Below are 17,074 nucleotides of genomic sequence, written 5' to 3' on the forward strand. Positions count from 1 at the left end.
AAGTACAGCCCCATTTCATTGAAGTGAGGGGCAATGGGTCTCTCACTAAGACCTACTGCTATAAGGCCTGCCTGACTGCAGGATCAGGAAGTGACACTTTCATGTTTTACAATACCTGTGGCCCAACAGGAACTACTGGTCCCTCTGCAGTGGTGACTGAGAGGCATCTGACAGGACAGAGTGGGCAGAGTGCACAAAACCTGATCATACTTAGAAATGACTCCATTACTCCTAATGAGGTGAGGCTCCCTTGGTAAATGGTCTGAACAGTGCTCTGAGAAAATCTGTATTCAGGTAGAGGTTCCAGCTGGAAAACTCAGATGGAGCATATTCCCTTAGGAGCTTGCTGACACTCAGCTCTGAAACTTGGTTATAATGAATCTAATCTATGCCATGCATTTTGTTTCTAGGTAAATACTGAGACTTTCAGGGTCCAGTTGGTAAGTTTGGTTTATGCATCTGGTGTTTGAGATTCACCTCATTTTTGCAGCATATATAGCTGTACTGAGTATTGCATCCTTCCCTGTCTAAAATTGCCTGCTGCTACAGAGTGCTAGGGAATGACACATCTAGTCTTACAGTTTTGATGGGAAAACTCATATTGCAGGAGAAAAATAATCTGTGATTAGCCTTGAAATCAGGAGGTTACTTTATGGCAGTTGTGGATGTTTGCTGCTTTGCTGTCTTTGTATCTAAGTAAATATGTTGAATTTAGAAAAGCATATCATTGCAAGGATCTTGCTAATGTGAGCATGTTTTAGTTGTCTGAAAACTGCAATCCCTCCTCTGATAATGTTTGTTCTACCCAGTGCTGCATTTTATGCCTTCTGGCCTGTGACAACCCAGTGACATCTTTGCAGAGAATTAGAGCAAGTCACCATCATTAAGTTACAAAGTGACAACTTTAAACCTGCTGGGTTGCTATTGAAAATTTTTAATACCTATGGTTTGACCAGCCATGTATTAACCTTTCCAATATTTTCCCACAGTGAAGAATTAATGGTTGCTTTATGCTGGCGTGCAGGAAGCCTGCAGTTGGTGTGTGGTTTGCATGATCTGTGCAATTTCCTTTTTACACATGTTGGGACTGAACTCAGAAGAACTCACAGGAGAGACTAATTCTGGTACACAAAGGGAAAATATTGCCATTCCTGTGTGTTATTTGTATCCCATAATTGTGGCAGGTGTAAGATGATGGGGGAAAGTCAGGGAAATAACTGATGGGAAAGAAAGGAGCCTGCCTTGTGAATCCTTGCCACACAAATACAACTAATTTATTTCTTTCTTTATTTCTACTTTTTCACATATGAAGATGTTAGCATCTTTAGCAACTGTTTTTTGTTGAGCAAAGATGCTCATATCTTAAGGGCCAGCAAGTCTTTCATAAAAATGCTTTTAGAGAGTAATGATCATCTATTCAACATTAATCCATTTAAAATTAATGCAGTGTTTTACTGTAAATCACAGTGGCAGGGTACAGGGGAAGTACTTTTTCTCTGCATTTTTTGTATCTTAAAATGTTTCTGAGTGTAATAAAATGCCTGGAATGTGTTTGATATAGGAGGGAATATGAGACATGCTCTATAAGCATGTATGCTGAGGAATCAAAGAGTGAAACACTTCACAGCTGATTTTTGGGGTGGGGGGTGTGCAAGAAGAAAAGCAGTAGGAGAAAATGGCTTCACTTTGGATGCAAGATGAGTAGGAAATCAGTGTAACAAAGAGATTCCTATCAAATTTTGAGACTCACTCCATTGAATGCAATGAATTAGCAAGTTTCAACTACCAGTGCAGATCAGGCAGTGGCAGCAAAGCCAGCCCAGACTTGGAGTACAAAAGCAGAGAAATGTGTAGAACAAATTAATGAATGCTGCCTGTGTGGAGTTGTCATCCAAAATGGGAATCTGTTATTAAACTCGTTCTGTATGATTTAACAGAGGTTCTGACAAGTTTTACTCATCATGAATTCTTTGCTTTCTGCTTCTTAACCTGTCCTGTGGTGGGACATTCTGTGAGGATGAATCAAGGCCATGTGCACTTGAGGAAATGGCTGAATGTAATGGCATTCACTAATTACTAGTTCCTAGCTAATTACATATTAAAAGTCACATCTTTCTCCTGTTTCAAGCTCAGCTTTTGCACTGAATGACTCCATCAATTGCTTAGCAACCCTAAATTCTACATTTTAAGGATAATGATCTTTGTATTAATAGATTTTCAGAGAACTGTGTTTCTCTTTTTAGTTAAAGTGAACTTTGAATCAGCCTTTAAGATCCTGTGTCTTTGCTTGTGAGGCATAGCAGGGCAGTTTTGTCCTTGCACCAATTTACAAAGTCAATCTCTGGTCCATGTATTACTTTTGGATAATGTGAACAGGTCCTTTCTTTTTTTTCTTCCACACAGTTTTTGGAATTGTATTTTCTGCTGGTTGTTCATTGATGAGAATGGGACCAGGTGAATGGGTGTGCTATGCACAGATAATCATACCTAGGATTTTGCAGTGTCTTACAAATTTTGACAATGTTGTTTATACAATGAGAGGAAAAATATTTCCAAGTAGTTTGGGATTAATCTCAATAACACTTAGGGCAATAAGTCTTAATTATTTTCATATTTGCTGATAAGATCAAAGTTGCTAATAATTACATAAAGTTGTGACTGACTTTATTGGGTCATTAGAATTATACAGCAGAAATACAAACAAGTGCAATAAGGTTAGGCAGGAGCTTATTTGTACCTGGTGAAGTTCTGACTCCTGTGTGGCCATTCCTTTTTTACTGCCAGCACTGTGAAGGTGGAAGGGAAGCTTGTTTCTGCAAGATAGCTGCTCACCCTGCTTACCTGCACAGTCCTTTATGGATTTATAAGTATGACTCAGACCATGGGTGTTTTGTAAAAGAAGAAATGTACTAAAGCAGCTGCACAGAAAATGTTGGACACGGTTATTGCTGTCAGGAGGCTGGTGATAAGGGTAGCAGTGCGGGGTTAATGGATATTGCTCTCTCATCAGATAACTACTGCAGAGGGACCAGGCAGGCAGTGCAGGCAAAATAAAGGGATAAAAAAACAACTGTGGCTTCATTTCTGGTGCTGTGTGGGTTGTGGGCAGCCTGGACTCCTGTCTTTCCAAACAGGGGTGCACACATGATGAAGAGATTGTGTGTGAAGTTGTGATTTTGTCACTGGGCACTGCTGCAGTGATGATCTCTCATCTTCAGGAGGGGTTTCAGTGCTTTAGTCTGGAGTCTGTTTCCTCCTATTCCTGCGAAGATGCTGAATGATGTCTGGGTAGTGTCTGTTCCTTGGTTTTTCTTTTCATCTTTCCCTTTTTGTTCTTACATCCTGTGCAGTTAAGCTCATTCTTTGTGTCTTGCATCTTATGACAGCCTTTTCCCTTCAATGCAGGAAATAACAATCAAACCAAAATGTTCTAACAGGAGTTTTCTGTCCCAGAAGGCAGCCTGGTACATTCTTAATGAGGAATGGGCACTCAGGATACTTGATAGAACTAGACATAAACTCTTTTATATTATACATTTTCTTGAACCCTTTTTTGTGTGGTGACACTTGTGGATGAAAAAATACAGAGTTTCATGTGATGGTCAGAAATAGAGCATGTTGCTCTATGGACACTTTTAAAGAAAGTGAAAAAAACCCTGCACATTGATGGTGGTAAGACCCATGAGATCCACTGAAGTTTTACAGCTGTTTGCTCTGCTTCTGTCTCTGTCTCTATATTTTTCACTTCAAAACCAGGTTGCTAAACACATGGAAAAAAGGAAGCAACACTTGAGTTGAACACATTTTGATACTGCTTTGAATGCAAGCGTGTTTTGAAGTGTCTAAACCTAATAACCCCAGAGCATTGTTTGTAGCAGTCTGTCCAGGAGATTTCTCTCAGAGGATTTAAAGGTATTAATGGTGGAATGTCTTACAATCTCAGTTCAAGAACTTAAGCCTTTAAGAAATTCTCCAGCCCTGCTGACATTGAAAAGGTTAACTATAAATGTTTGTTCTTTTGTTTAATGGCAGTGTCTGAACCTGCTCAGCTAAGCAGGGACTGCTCTCTGCTTCAGGGCACAAACTCTTGGTTTGAGGCTCCTGCTGTGCCAGCAGAAATCTGCATCCAGGATTGAGCAGAGGTGTTTTCCTTCTCTTGGAACTCATTAAATGTACTTTACAGAAGCATTTGTCTGTTCCCTTCACCTCAGTTTTCTCAGAGTTAGGAATGAAAATGAACATTCCCAGACTTTGGGTTTTTTAATTACACCCCCCTTCCAATTTCCTTTTTGATTTCTTCAAGGATGAACTTGTATTTAAATAGTTTATTCTCCACAGCAAGTTAATTCTAAACATTTACAGAAGGAAAGCAGGAATAGAAGCCTCTGTTTCCTCACACCTGTCACCACTGTCTCACTGGAAAATAAGCAGAGTCTTATGTGGTCAGAGGTTCTTAGAGGCTTTTATTATTGCTTCAAAGCAGATACATTTGATAAATATACCTCATGTCATTCTGTTGTGCATTTGTGTGGAAATCAGAAAGAAGCAGGATGTTTTTAAGAGTCTCAGCATCTGGTAACTGTTTGTAAATATTTGATTCATGCTTCTCTACCTCAAGCAGGTTTTGTTCTAGCAAGCACTGTAGTGAAAGGTAGTGTTCACATTGATGAATTGAATATGGGATCAGGATAATATTTTTAAAAATTAGAAATTTCTCCTACCCCAGGAAGAAATTCTAACTGTATTAGATAAAAAAAGAGAGCTGAGGAAAATGTTTATAACAAAACATTTTCAACTAAATTTATTCTCCACAAACCAGTGAAACAATTCTTCAGTTAACCCACTTGAAAACAACAGTGTGACATTTTGCATGAGCTTTCTTGCTCCTAAGATGGCTCTGCTTTACATTATACATTCACATTATCAGACTTCCCAATGGGGCTGGTTTTTTATGAGTAGTAATATGAATGCCTGTGGTTATGTGGATGGCAGAATGTGAGCCTGGTGCCTGGAAGAAGCAGCAGGAGCAAACTGGTGGCATGAGGTGTTCACCTGGTGCAGTGACAACCATTCTGTAGGCACCTGGATGGATTTTGACTCATCTCACTATGATGATGTGTGTTTTAACTGAATCAGAAAAAGCAGCTGATGGGAAAGAAAGGGAATGGTTGATTGCTTCTGTGCTGGATCATGGGATTTCTTTCACCTACTGACAGCACTGCTGGACTTGCTACATGATTTCCAAAAACCTCTGAGGGAAGTGGGAAGCTAAAATTACCTTCAACCTAGTAGAATGTGCTGGATTGTGATAAACAGTCTTGTAATGAGCTGGGGAGGTAAAAGGAACAATATTGTCTTCATCAGCTTTGTGTGACATAGTGGGAATCTGGGGATTTACAACTGGGAATATCCAGACCCCTTCAGAGCCTGCATTCCTCTTTGTGCTCCCTCTGTGTCCTCACTCTTCCTGGCCAGCTGTACCTTGTCCTGCTGGTGTTGGTTTAGGACACACTGCACATCCCACAGCCAAATCTGGGACTCTGGGACTTTTCAGAGGAGCCAACTGAGAGCCCCTGTCCCCTGGCACTGCCTGAGGACTCAGCTCTGCTTGGGGGTGGTGTCCTGGCACAGTGACTGTGCTGTGGGACACACCTGGCCATGTGGCAGGTCTCAGGGAGTGCTGTGGTGAAGGTGGACTGTTCTTAACCAGAGATAGAAATCAACCCAAGCATGTAGACTGTGAATTCCTGGTGGATTTCTGAGAAGCAGCACTGCTGCATCTGAGCTGGGGAGAGATATCTTATTGAATAGGTTTGGTGCTTCTGCTGTGCTCAGCTTCTGTTACTGGTCATGCTTTATTGCTTTTCTAGTCCAGTCTCATTTAGAGATGTATTGAAACAACTTTTCTCTTATGGCCAGAGAAACTGAAAGAATTACAGCCTGTAGCAGAACAAAAGGAGAAGCCAGAAATTATGACAAAATAGAAATTTCATTGATTTTGTCAGATGGAGGACACTGACCTGTGCTAACAGAAGTGTGGGACAAATGTGCCTCTTGCTGGGCTCTGAAAATACCCAGTCAAGCAGCAAGCACATGCTAAAACTGGGTGAAAATAGATCTGCACAAAGGCAAACTGCTGCCCAACTGCTTCATGCTCTGGTTCTTCCTGTAATGACTTCAAAAAGAAGTCACAGATATTGATTTTTTTTCATAGTTAAAAACCCCAACCCCTGGTGGTTAACTGTGGCAATAGTTCCACCTCCAGAGTAAATTTTTCTCATCCTGTTCCCTCCTTCCTCCTTCTGCCCCTCTGGGAACAGCACTGCAGCCCTACCTAAAGAGCCATAGGAAAGAAAGAACTGTTTGGGAATAGTCACAAAATGCTGGAGCTTCTGGATAGTAACCCTTGAAAATACCAGTCTCCTAATTTCTCTTACATTGACATGAGGAGTCTTGGTCTGTGCATGTGAAGTGAATAAATGCTGAATTTCTAGCTAATGAGATTCTCCTGCCACCATCACTCATTTAAGATCTGATGTCCCATTGCAAACAGAACATTGATTTTTGTTTTCTAACCAAGAGTTGGAAAGCTCTCATCTGAAAACAAAAAACCTATGTTTTGTGAATGGTCTTTTTCCTCTTTCCTCACTCCTACCCAACTAGTGTCAGACTTTTTCATGCTTTCATGTGATCTCACTTTATCTGTGTTTTGCCTGGGACTGTGGTAAGATTCCTCCTCCTCCTCACGTTGCCTGTACAAGTTAGTAACCTGCACCTCTCAAATTGCAAAATAGAACAAAAGTCCTGCAGTTCCCTTGCTATAAAAAAAAAACCCACCAGAAGAAAAGACAAATCTTCTGGTGTCAGCACCCTTCCTACTCAAGAAAGGAAAACTCAGGAGAGGATCAGATCAGTGTGTGTTGTTCTCTATCTTCTTTCATTGACTCTTACTACATGGTTGACTTTAGAGTTGCTTTGACATCCCTGGGACTGGGGCCAAAATAGAATTAATCAGAAAAGACTAGAACCATGCATAATGGGCTTCTTATCAAAGCACTTTCTGCTAAACTCAGCAGAACCTGAGCATGACAGAGAACAGGGGGCTAAATGGGAAGGAAATTGCTAGCACAGATGTTTAATGTGTGGTTGCAAACAGCAGCCTCCTCCCTTTTGTGTAACTCAGACCGTAAAGAATGAGCATCATCCAAGAGCATCTCAGTCTTGAGTGATGCTGGACCTGGGAATGTGGTGATAGAGCAATACTGCAAGTTGTAATTGCTCCATTTTTGTTTGAATAAAACCTATTGATCCAGGGAAAAGCATATGCCAGACCTCAAGAGGAAAGACAGAGTTGGCTTTAAATAATTCAGAACATTCAACACTTTCTTTTTCTCTTTCAAGTAATGGGGTCAAATTCATTTCTGATCTGCCTCCAATAATTTGAAGAGAATTAAACCATTACTGTCATTTATTATTTGTGTGATTGGCACTGTGCAAGACACATCAGGAATGAATGTAGTCCATTATAGTTTTGGATATAAGTTCTGTCTTTGAATTCCAGTGCCTGAACTTAAGCACTCACTACACTATCACCTACAGAATAGTGGTTTCAGTATCCTGAGAAATAACCTTGGTATGTCCTCAGGGCTTAATTTTAAGGGACCTGAGCTTGCACTCATTGGGTGTAGTTGAAAGTTACAGTGACAGTCCCCTGACAATGCAAAAACTATTTTCTGGAGCAATTTCTGATCAACTGAGGATTTCTTAATTATCTCCTTATTTAGCAAGTCATGCTGCAGCACATCAGCATATGCAGAAGTTTGTTGGTCAAAGGGTATTGTTGGCTATTTTCCCCTTCTACCTTTTATGTCCTCTCATGAATATGGAGAATCTAATAGGTTTTGGTATTATGGACATGTCTGACCTTAATAAAAGACTTGCTGCAGTCTGCAAATCTGATACCATCTATTGCAGTCCTCTGCAGTACACTGAATTCCAGCAGAAACCCCACTGCCCCACATCCCCCTCACAGGGGGTTACATTTATACACCCTCAGGCAGATAATATTTAGTGCAGGAGTTCTAAGTTTCCTCACCTTATCAGGTAAACAAACTATATTTTCTGGATTTCTGATGTTGTTTTCTTATCCAATGCCCAAAATGTTGATGAATGTATGAAATAACTTTCCACCAGTTTGCAGCATTAAATGTTGTTCCACAGAGATCACCTCTAGCCAAAGCCCCTGGTGTGCAGACAAATTTATTGCAGAGACACTCCCTGTGTGCCCATTTGAAAGTTTCTTTACATTTGTAGGAAGATTTGGCAATTCACAAAAATTGAGCCTATCCATATAGGTTTTCCTGAAAAAATTTGCCAGATACAGATGCTTTTTTAGCATGTTGTACTGACACTAACAGCTTTGTCCTGGGTTTTGTTTCTACAGCCAAAACATCCCAATCCGGACTGGCGCTACTCTGCGTCCCTGAGGGCAGGAATGCAAAGGTATGTGTGGTGTTTCTCCAGAGAAGGGGAATTCTGTCTTCTTCCTGTGTGAAAAGGACAAAGGTTTTTCTGATGATATCTGTGTTGAGATGGAAAGCACCTGAGTTCTGCTGCTGTCACTTCCAATCTCCACGTGCTACAGATTCAGTCTGACTTGCATCTTACGCTGTTATTGCTCTGCTGTAAAGCTGTGCTGTTCTTTCTTTTTACCTTCTGCTTTTGTATCCATTGACTGTCAAGGCATAATTGTTCCAATTATTGAATCATTTAATTGTCATTATATGCTTTTTGTTTATTTTAAAGCTCCCTGTAATCATCAGTGCTGATGTTTCAATAGTCTGTCTGCATTTCCATCTTCTTTTTCTCATTACCATAAAAGTAGCTGCTCCTGCAGCAGGTTTTTTAACCACATGGTGCAATCAAGAAGATTAATACAGTTGAAAGGACTTTTTGAAGATATGAGATGGATTTTCAAAGAAGGAAAAGTGAGGCTTTTGTCCAAATCTCTTCAGACATCTTTGAAAATCAGCTGCCTAATTCTGCAAGCAGTCTCTGCTGTAATTTTCTACTCAATATACTTGGAAAAAGAGAATTATATTAAAATTGCTTCTATAGAGCCTAAATCAAACAGTATTTTTACTCTCCCTGAGTAGATTAGAAAACTGATTCTGTGTTCAGGTGTAATCTGATGTGATTAATAAGATTCCTGTACAGGTGTAGATGCAGTTATGAGGCTTCAGCAATTCCTGGTGGCATCACAAAGTGCAGGCGTGTATGGGTTTCTCAAAATTGTTGGTCCAGTGGTGCTGTACCTTTATCCATTATCCACAGGGCTGCAGAGTCTTTATGAGATTGAAATCCTAAATTCAGTCACACTGTGTTTCATGTGGGTGAGGACACAGAGTGATTTCCAGCTGACTTTGAGATGCTGTGTGAAAAGGAATCTAAACCTCAAGGACCAAAAGCAAAGGAAGACAGAGCAAGCTTGACTCTGTGGCCTACTGGGCAAGCTGTTTTCTTTCTTTTATTTTCCTGCTGTGACTTTCAATTTTTTTGTAATCCATAACTGCAAAATCAATGAACAGTCTGGGGAGCAGGATCCTGAAGAAGGAATTCTGCCTACCTGAGCACCTTACCTGCTGGTCCTGAGTCAGGCATGCTCTTGTGGATCCACATTCCTTTCTGTACAAAGTACAAGATCTTATCTGAAGCTATTTGAACAATTAATGGAAAGTAAGAGTTTATTTTAATCCCACAAGATTAATGGGGCCTTTCTGGGAAATTGTTTGTGTTCCTCTGCTCTCTCACATCAGCAGCCCCTGTCCTTACCCAAAATCTCATGTTCTGAGCCTGTGTGCCCTGCCCAGCTGATGGTTTTCATAAAATGCTGATTTTTCACAAAACTTGTAGAAATTTGTTGCCCTTGATGTCTGCCACATTTGGATGAAACTGGCCCTTAACTTCAGCTGTAAGTGTGAAAGGGAGTGTGAAGCCAGTGAGCAGAGACAGGGACACAGCCATGGAATCCTGTTTCTCTTAAGGAGCAGCATACAAATATCATGGTTAGTTTTGCATAAAATATAGCAGATTTTTTATTTTCCTTCCATGTAAGGTGCAAATTGCTGCTTTTGATGCCCAGTGCTCATGATGTGACACTGTAAAATTTTCTGTATTAGTTTTTGCATTAAAGAAAATGCATTTCTCTTCCTGAATTACTCACGAGAAATGTGCAGTAACCCAGGAAGGTGGGGTTTGTTAAAATGGCATAATGACATAGAAGCTCAGAACTAACCCCACCCACTTTTTAATCATTTGCCTAATGTTGCTACATCCTAATAGCAAAGATGTGTCACTTATTAGTGACTCCCAGTCAATGAGAGCAAGGTGTCCTGCAGGTGTGTTTGTTTTATAAGTTATTCCACAACTGGGTTTTAGTAAATAATCAAAGGTATTTTTTGCAAGCCAAAACAGCTGCTTGTCATTCTGCTAACATCATGCAATACTGTAGGAGTAGCTGCACAGTGATTAATAGTTATGAACTTTAAAGAATAGCAGGAAAGGGAAATGCTGTGAAGTCCAGGGCAGAAGGGAACCGGATAATCCAACTGTGATATTTGCTTACCCAGCGCTGTGCATATGGAGGAGGCAGGAGTCCTGCGTGGAGGACCAGCAGGGCCTGACCAGCAGTGGCCAACAGTCTCCAGTGCTACAGCAGGTAAGGATGTGAAAATCCAGAATATTTGGGAAGAACTAATGTTAACTGCAGTAGATGTCTTAATGCTTCTGCTTCATCTTTCCTCTGTTTTGTATCTCTGAGTGAAGCCCCTCAGATGGGCTCAGCTGGTCAGAGCATGGTGAAAATAACCCCAAGTTTGTGGGTTCAGTCTCTGTATGAGGTACAAGCCATTCACTTTAGAGTTGGGCTTGATGATCCTTGTGGCTCCCTTCCAACTCAGAGCATTCTGTGATCTGGATATAAAGTTCTTGTAAATTAATCTGTGGAATCTAAATAGAGTGGAACAGTAAAGTATAAAATACATCTTTTTCTTTACTCATTGTCAGATGAGCACTGGAGATAAGAGTCCCTGATCTCTGCTTTCACCCTGCTTTTGGAGGTTACTGGTTTGTGTAATGGAATAATGGAATAATGGTTCAGTTCTGATGTGTGTATTCAGGTGTGTGTATTCCAGAGCTGGTTTGCCCTCCATTTCAAAAAGAACAGTGAAACTGGGGTAGGAGCTTATCAGTTTTCCTTTTGTTATTTTTACAAAGCCAGTAAGTCTCTTTGAATGTCTCTTCTTATTTTACTTTTCTGTGGTGAAATCAGACCTAAATTTTTGCTAGCTATTTTCGTTCACTAATACATGATGAAGGAAACTAAAATGGTAATTATTATTATTATTTTTTATTATTTGTATTATATCAATATAAATGACAAAAAGCATGGTTTGGAATGTAGCTTCATTTACTTTGTCACTGACTGATGACTTCACAGCAGTCAATAAGAATTGGCAGAAGGTTCTCATGGAGTTTAGGAAAAAAAAAATCACCTGGATGTTTTGCAATGAAAACAAAAAAAAATATTCTCAATTTTGATTTTGGAGCAAGAATAATAGGGAGACTTAGAGGAGCAGTCAGTCACTGTTTTCAGCCATGTCCAAGCCAAACTGTAAACTCAGTGGATGCCCTGTGTCTGGCAGCTCTGTGAGCACTGTCAGTCAGGAACTGAAATGAGGAGTGATGCTCACATCACAGAGGCAGCTCAGGTGCTGGGAAATGGGGTCTTCAGCAGCAAAAATTATGATTACTTCATTTAATCTTTTTTGGTGCAAACCTTTCTTTCTATTTAAATGGGAATTTCACCTGGATAAAGGGCTGAGGAACAACCTGAAGATTTGCAACCACAGTAGCAACATCCAGAAGTTAATGGTGCCAAGCAAAGCCTGCACTGGTCTTGCAGAAGGGCTGTTTGCAGAAACGGATTTGGAAATTAATTGAATATAAGATGTTGCCCTAGGCTATGATCACCTGGGGTTTGTGTGCCCTTCCTTCTGCTGCAGGCTTTGCAGGAAGACACAGCCCTTTGCAGAATGTGAAGGGTGTGTGGCTGTGGAGCTTGCATTTGAAAATGTCACCACAAGAACGCTGTAACCTTTGCGAGGGCTTCCCTCCGGCTTTCGGCTGCACCAATCGTCCTTGGCTGAGCACTCAGTGCATGCCCTTACACCCACTTCACTATGGGCACAAACTTTCTCCCAGATGTTTTCCTGCTGGTACTTCCAAGCACCTGAATGTAAGTGCAAAGGTAGGATGGTTCTGTCATCTGAGGAGGTCCAGTGGCATTTGGGTCCCAGAGCCCTGCCCCACTATTCTGTTTTGGGTCTTATCATTTTAGACTTGCTTTGGGAACCTGAACATCTCTTTGTTTGAGGAGCAGTAACCCTTGGCTCACATTGATGCTTCCTTCCATGACTTGTGAGGCACTTGTGCAATGAATGCATCCCAGCACAAAGATTATTTTGTTTTGTCTTTGTCCACTCCTCAGGGATTAGTGACCCTGATATTACATTAATTAAACCTTTTTGCTTCTTTTTGTAGTGGTTTTCAGGTAATATTCTCCCCACTTTGTAACCAAAAGCTTTAGATGTCCCTGATCCTTAATAGCAAACAGGTGCTTCATGGAGAAATCTCAGGATTAATGGTTGTGTTAGCTTTTGTAACCTCAGTACACCACACATTTAGCAAATTACTACCACTGCTTTAGAATCCTGCCTTTAGTTTCCCAGAGATATCTCTTTCAGTGCTTCTTTCCTTTTTTGGCTTAGGTTCAAGACTTGTAATAACAAGTGTGAAATCAGTAAATCCTTAATTCCTAATATATAGCTGAACTCAAACATCATCACCCGTTTCTCAGCTAACATGTGTTGCCCAGTCCTTATTTGACTGACAGCATTCCTGTTTACTGAATATTTCATCCATGCAGAAAACAGTGAATCTGGATGTGGCATTTTTAAAGTTGTGTTTGCATCTTCTTAGGCACCAGTTCAGTCAATTGTAGGTTTGCAGTCAGGAAACTTCTGGGTGAGGTGGGACAAGAAGATTCAAACTCCCTCTGGCTTTGAGTTTAGCTCTTTGGGGCATCTTGTTAGTCCCTTACACAGATGAGGGAATGAAGACAGATTTCTGGTTTCTGCTCTATGTCCTTTGGCAGTTTTGGCAATTCTATTAAACTTTAGATGGCCACTAAACTGAGTGAACTCTGATAAGTAACTCAGAATAAATGGAGCTTGATTGGCAAAAATGGTGAGAGCTCCTAACAGAAACTAAGATGAACACAAATTTTGCTCTAGACATAAAGCACTGACAATTTCTGAATAAATCAGACTTATGAATAATTCAGAGCTTAGAGTTATTAGACATTAGACAACTCTTTGTGTATTTCTCTGTGCTGCTGGTTCCAATCTACAAAACAGAACTGGTGTAATGCAAATGCTTCACAAAAACAGTCCAAAGATGCTTTCACAGCACATGTAAGACTCAGGAGAACAATAAGGATTTGTGATGAAAAACAGACATGAGAAATTTCAAATCCTGTATTCAATGTAGACTTTATATGTGTGCAGTAAATAAGACACTAGGCCACACACCATGTGTAGAGGGGGAAAATAAAAGACTTCCATTCAGACAGCTCTGTAAAAGATGAAAGGATCTCATGATAAAATTCACATCTAAAATTTGCAAGTGTGTAGGTGAAGCCGTGGGTGAAATACTGGCATCTCTGGAGTCCATGTCAAATAGCCCACAGACTTTCAGGAAATTAGGATTTCAGTGTCTACCCTTATAAATATGCACAAGGGGCTGACTTCAGATTGCCTAGGCAAATGCCATCCTAAAATACACTAATTTCGTACTTCTGATTTTGCTGTGGTAACATTCTTCTAAATATATCTGCTATTTCTTTTCCTTTTCTCAGGGAATTAGCTGGAGAGGAGAGGTGGTAATGTTGTTTTTTAAAGCTCCAACAGGTCAATGTCCTTCCTGTGCTGGGGCCCCAGGGTTGGATGCAGTGCAGTTATTTTGACAGAGCCTGTCTGCACTGCCTGGGCTCTCCCAAGCAGGAATCATGGACTGGCTGGAGCACTGCAGCAAGAAATTTTCTTGTTAGGGTGGTGAGGCCCTGGCACAGGTTTCCCAGAGAAGCTGTGGCTGCCCCTGGATCCCTGGAAGTGCCAGAGGGTTGGACAGGGCTCGGAGCAATCTGGGCTTAGTGCAAGGTGTCCCATGGCAGGGAGTTGGAACAAGATCATAAATAAAGTCCCTTATACAAAGCTCTTTGCATCTTATCACCCCAAATCTGAATTTTTCAGCATTTGTCATGTGAAATCTGTGTGTCTCACAACTTTCTTGGTTTTATTCCGTTTTTCCTGCTGTTCCATGCTAACTAGGGATATTCCTTGTCCACATACTCCTGGACTGCCCTGGCTTTGTGCTGGGAACTAGAGTTTCTCTGGAATAATTTTGTATTGCTCTCAGAGGGGAAGGTTCCTGCTGCAATCACCTGGAATGCAGACAAGGTCCACTGATGGGTCATGATACACAGAATAAGTTATGAATTCAGAAAACTAAATGGGAAGCAACTGTAAATATGTCAAATAAGCAAAAGCTCCTGAAAAGTAAAGTCAGTCTTCCTAGTGAGTTTTGTACTGCTGGTTTGGGGTAGGGTGTTGTGAACAGAATGACTGTGGAAAAACTCTGAAGAAAGGACAGGGGTTCTTGTGTGGATTTTAAGAAAAATGTCCAAGAATAGGGACATTTGATAGGGGGAAGAATCATTATAATTATCCACTGTTAGTTGTGGCATTCCCAATTCTCGGTCTCACAGACTTATTTGGATGTCAAGCAAGTAAATCCAACCTGAATAAGAATATTAAATCTGAAAGAGATACTGAATTCCAATGAAACTGTGATGAAATCCAGGAAGATAGTGCAAGGAGGAGAGATCTGAGCAGAGAAAGCTAAGGGCATGAGAGGGGACACCAGGAAAGATCTTGCATAGAAAGGTGAGCACAGAGGTAGAGAAACAATTGGAAGAGATGCTAGAAGGTCTGCAGGAGGCAGATGTGCCTTGGGAATGGCACAATGTTGATTTTGAAGTGGCTGCTGAGCACAGATCACTGGAAAGAAGATTGGCACCCTGGGGTTGGGTAATAGATTTGATGAGTGGGACAGAAAGCTGCACTGCAGTTGTTCTTTTCATGGAATAACCATTTGACACTATCTGCACCTTTGAGTCTGTGTAACACCAGCACAGAAGGAATGAAAAGAATGAGGGGGGTTTGACTCTCACTGTTAGAACAGCCTTGAAATCAGGCAGGCATTACAGGAGAAGCTTACAGGGTCCCACAGCACTGTCACAAAGCTCTTGGACACTGAATTAGTCTTATAAAAATCCAGTTTAAAGAGAAAGAGCCTAAGAAAATGACTCAGACAATGGTGAGACCTAAGTTGTAACATATTTCATATGTTATAGCTTTACACTGTGGCTGTAAGTGGAGGACAATTCCTAAAATGTCAGTAAATTTCTATTCACCTTCTTCAGATGACCTTCCTCATCTACAGAAAAAGGCTGTGATTAAAACTCATCAAGAAGTCGCTGCAAAGAATCTGCAGGGGCTGAAAGTGCTGTTCCTTTGAGACTGTTAAAGGTTAATTTGCAAATAACAGCACTGCTCTGCCTTAGCTTTAGCAGTTCATTGATCAAAGCTATAAAAGATAATAACTAATTAGCAAGCCAGAGTACAGAACTGGTTTCTTGGTTTGTTGCAGAATGCTGCAGCTGTTTAAAATGGAAGGAGTGAGAAAATGCAGCTGTGCATATCTACAGCCTCTATTTTTTTAATTTAATAACCAGTTTTCTATGGAATTTCATAATTCCAGTCTTCAAAACCAGAAATGCATAGAAAGCCAAATATCAGCCCTGAAATTCTTATCTTTAGTGGTCTAAGAAACACTGTGATAGTATGTGTTAATAACACATAACAGCCTAGTTAATAAATAACAGCCTAGTTATTTATGTTTTTCATGAAAATTAGTCTTCAAATCAATAATTTAATAAATTCCCAAAATGAAGGTCCTAAGCAGTTCCTAAGAATTCATAGGAAAGTATCACAGAGATTTGGTTCACAGCTCTTGGATCATGGAAAAAATCATTCCCTTAAAGCACACTGAAGTAATTATTTGAAGTTGCAGTATCTTCCAGCTCAGTGGAGTCTGGGGAAGGAAATCATGCCAGCTTACTTGTGTGGATGCAGTGCAACGACCTAAACTGAAATAGAAATAATCTGCAAGGGCTATATAAGGCTAAATCCCTTGCTTTTACTTTTATGTTCAGATTTTGGTCACTGAATTCTCAATTCTCAATTCCAGCCAGTTGCTGAGACCTTCAGCATGATGTACAGTCCTCAGTTTTGCCCCTAATCCCAGAACACTTTATTCCCAGGACATTCCCTGCATATTTCCTGCTTTTTGGTTTTCCACTTCTTTTGACTCCCTTCTTGTTCCCTCTCTGGTTTGCCAAGTATGTACCTCTCTCTTTCTAATTTTTCTTGTTTTTTCCTTTCATCTGATGACTTTGGTCTCTTCCTGCTCATCTGTCCACTGTCTCCCCTCTGTATTGTTATTTCAGGAATGTTGAAATGTAGGTCACCAGCTTGGCCCCACACCACCTTTTCAATATTTCATACTGAACTAAGAGTTTTCAGGGATAAATGCTTCTCATTTTGACAGCCTGATAGAAGCTGGAGAGGACTGAGAATTTCAAATGCTACTTGGACTGAAGAAAAGCATTTTGAAATCAAAAGGACTTTTTCAGAAGAACATGTCAAAATATATATTTTTATGACAGATGCAGCTTGACATACTGATCATTATTTTTTAAAAGCTGAAGACTGTTATGACCCAGAGCTCATCTGCCTCACCCCATCCAAACTGTGGTTGAACCACCACTTTGGGCTTTAAATTTGGAGTCAGGACTGGGTAAATTAATAAGTTAATTTAGATTTCACTTCAGCTG

At 40.5% G+C, this 17,074-nt stretch overlaps 1 protein-coding gene across 1 annotated transcript in view; it reads left to right on the plus strand.

Annotated features, from left to right (window-relative positions):
* The window catches only part of LOC102110677 (protocadherin alpha-2), a 98,992-nt gene that overhangs the window by 51,214 nt on the left and 30,704 nt on the right, over positions 1-17,074 (plus strand). The window contains exons 2-3 of the mRNA XM_088063753.1: positions 8,444-8,502; positions 10,629-10,717. Of these exons, the coding sequence (XP_087919879.1) occupies positions 8,444-8,502; positions 10,629-10,717 (148 nt within the window). The remainder of the gene's footprint in view (positions 1-8,443; positions 8,503-10,628; positions 10,718-17,074) is intronic.

The sequence above is a fragment of the Pseudopodoces humilis genome, chromosome 17, assembly GCF_049639895.1.
Source record: "Pseudopodoces humilis isolate 2021_Gansu_Grassland_sample_001 chromosome 17, ASM4963989v1, whole genome shotgun sequence".
NCBI classification, from domain to species: domain Eukaryota; kingdom Metazoa; phylum Chordata; class Aves; order Passeriformes; family Paridae; genus Pseudopodoces; species Pseudopodoces humilis.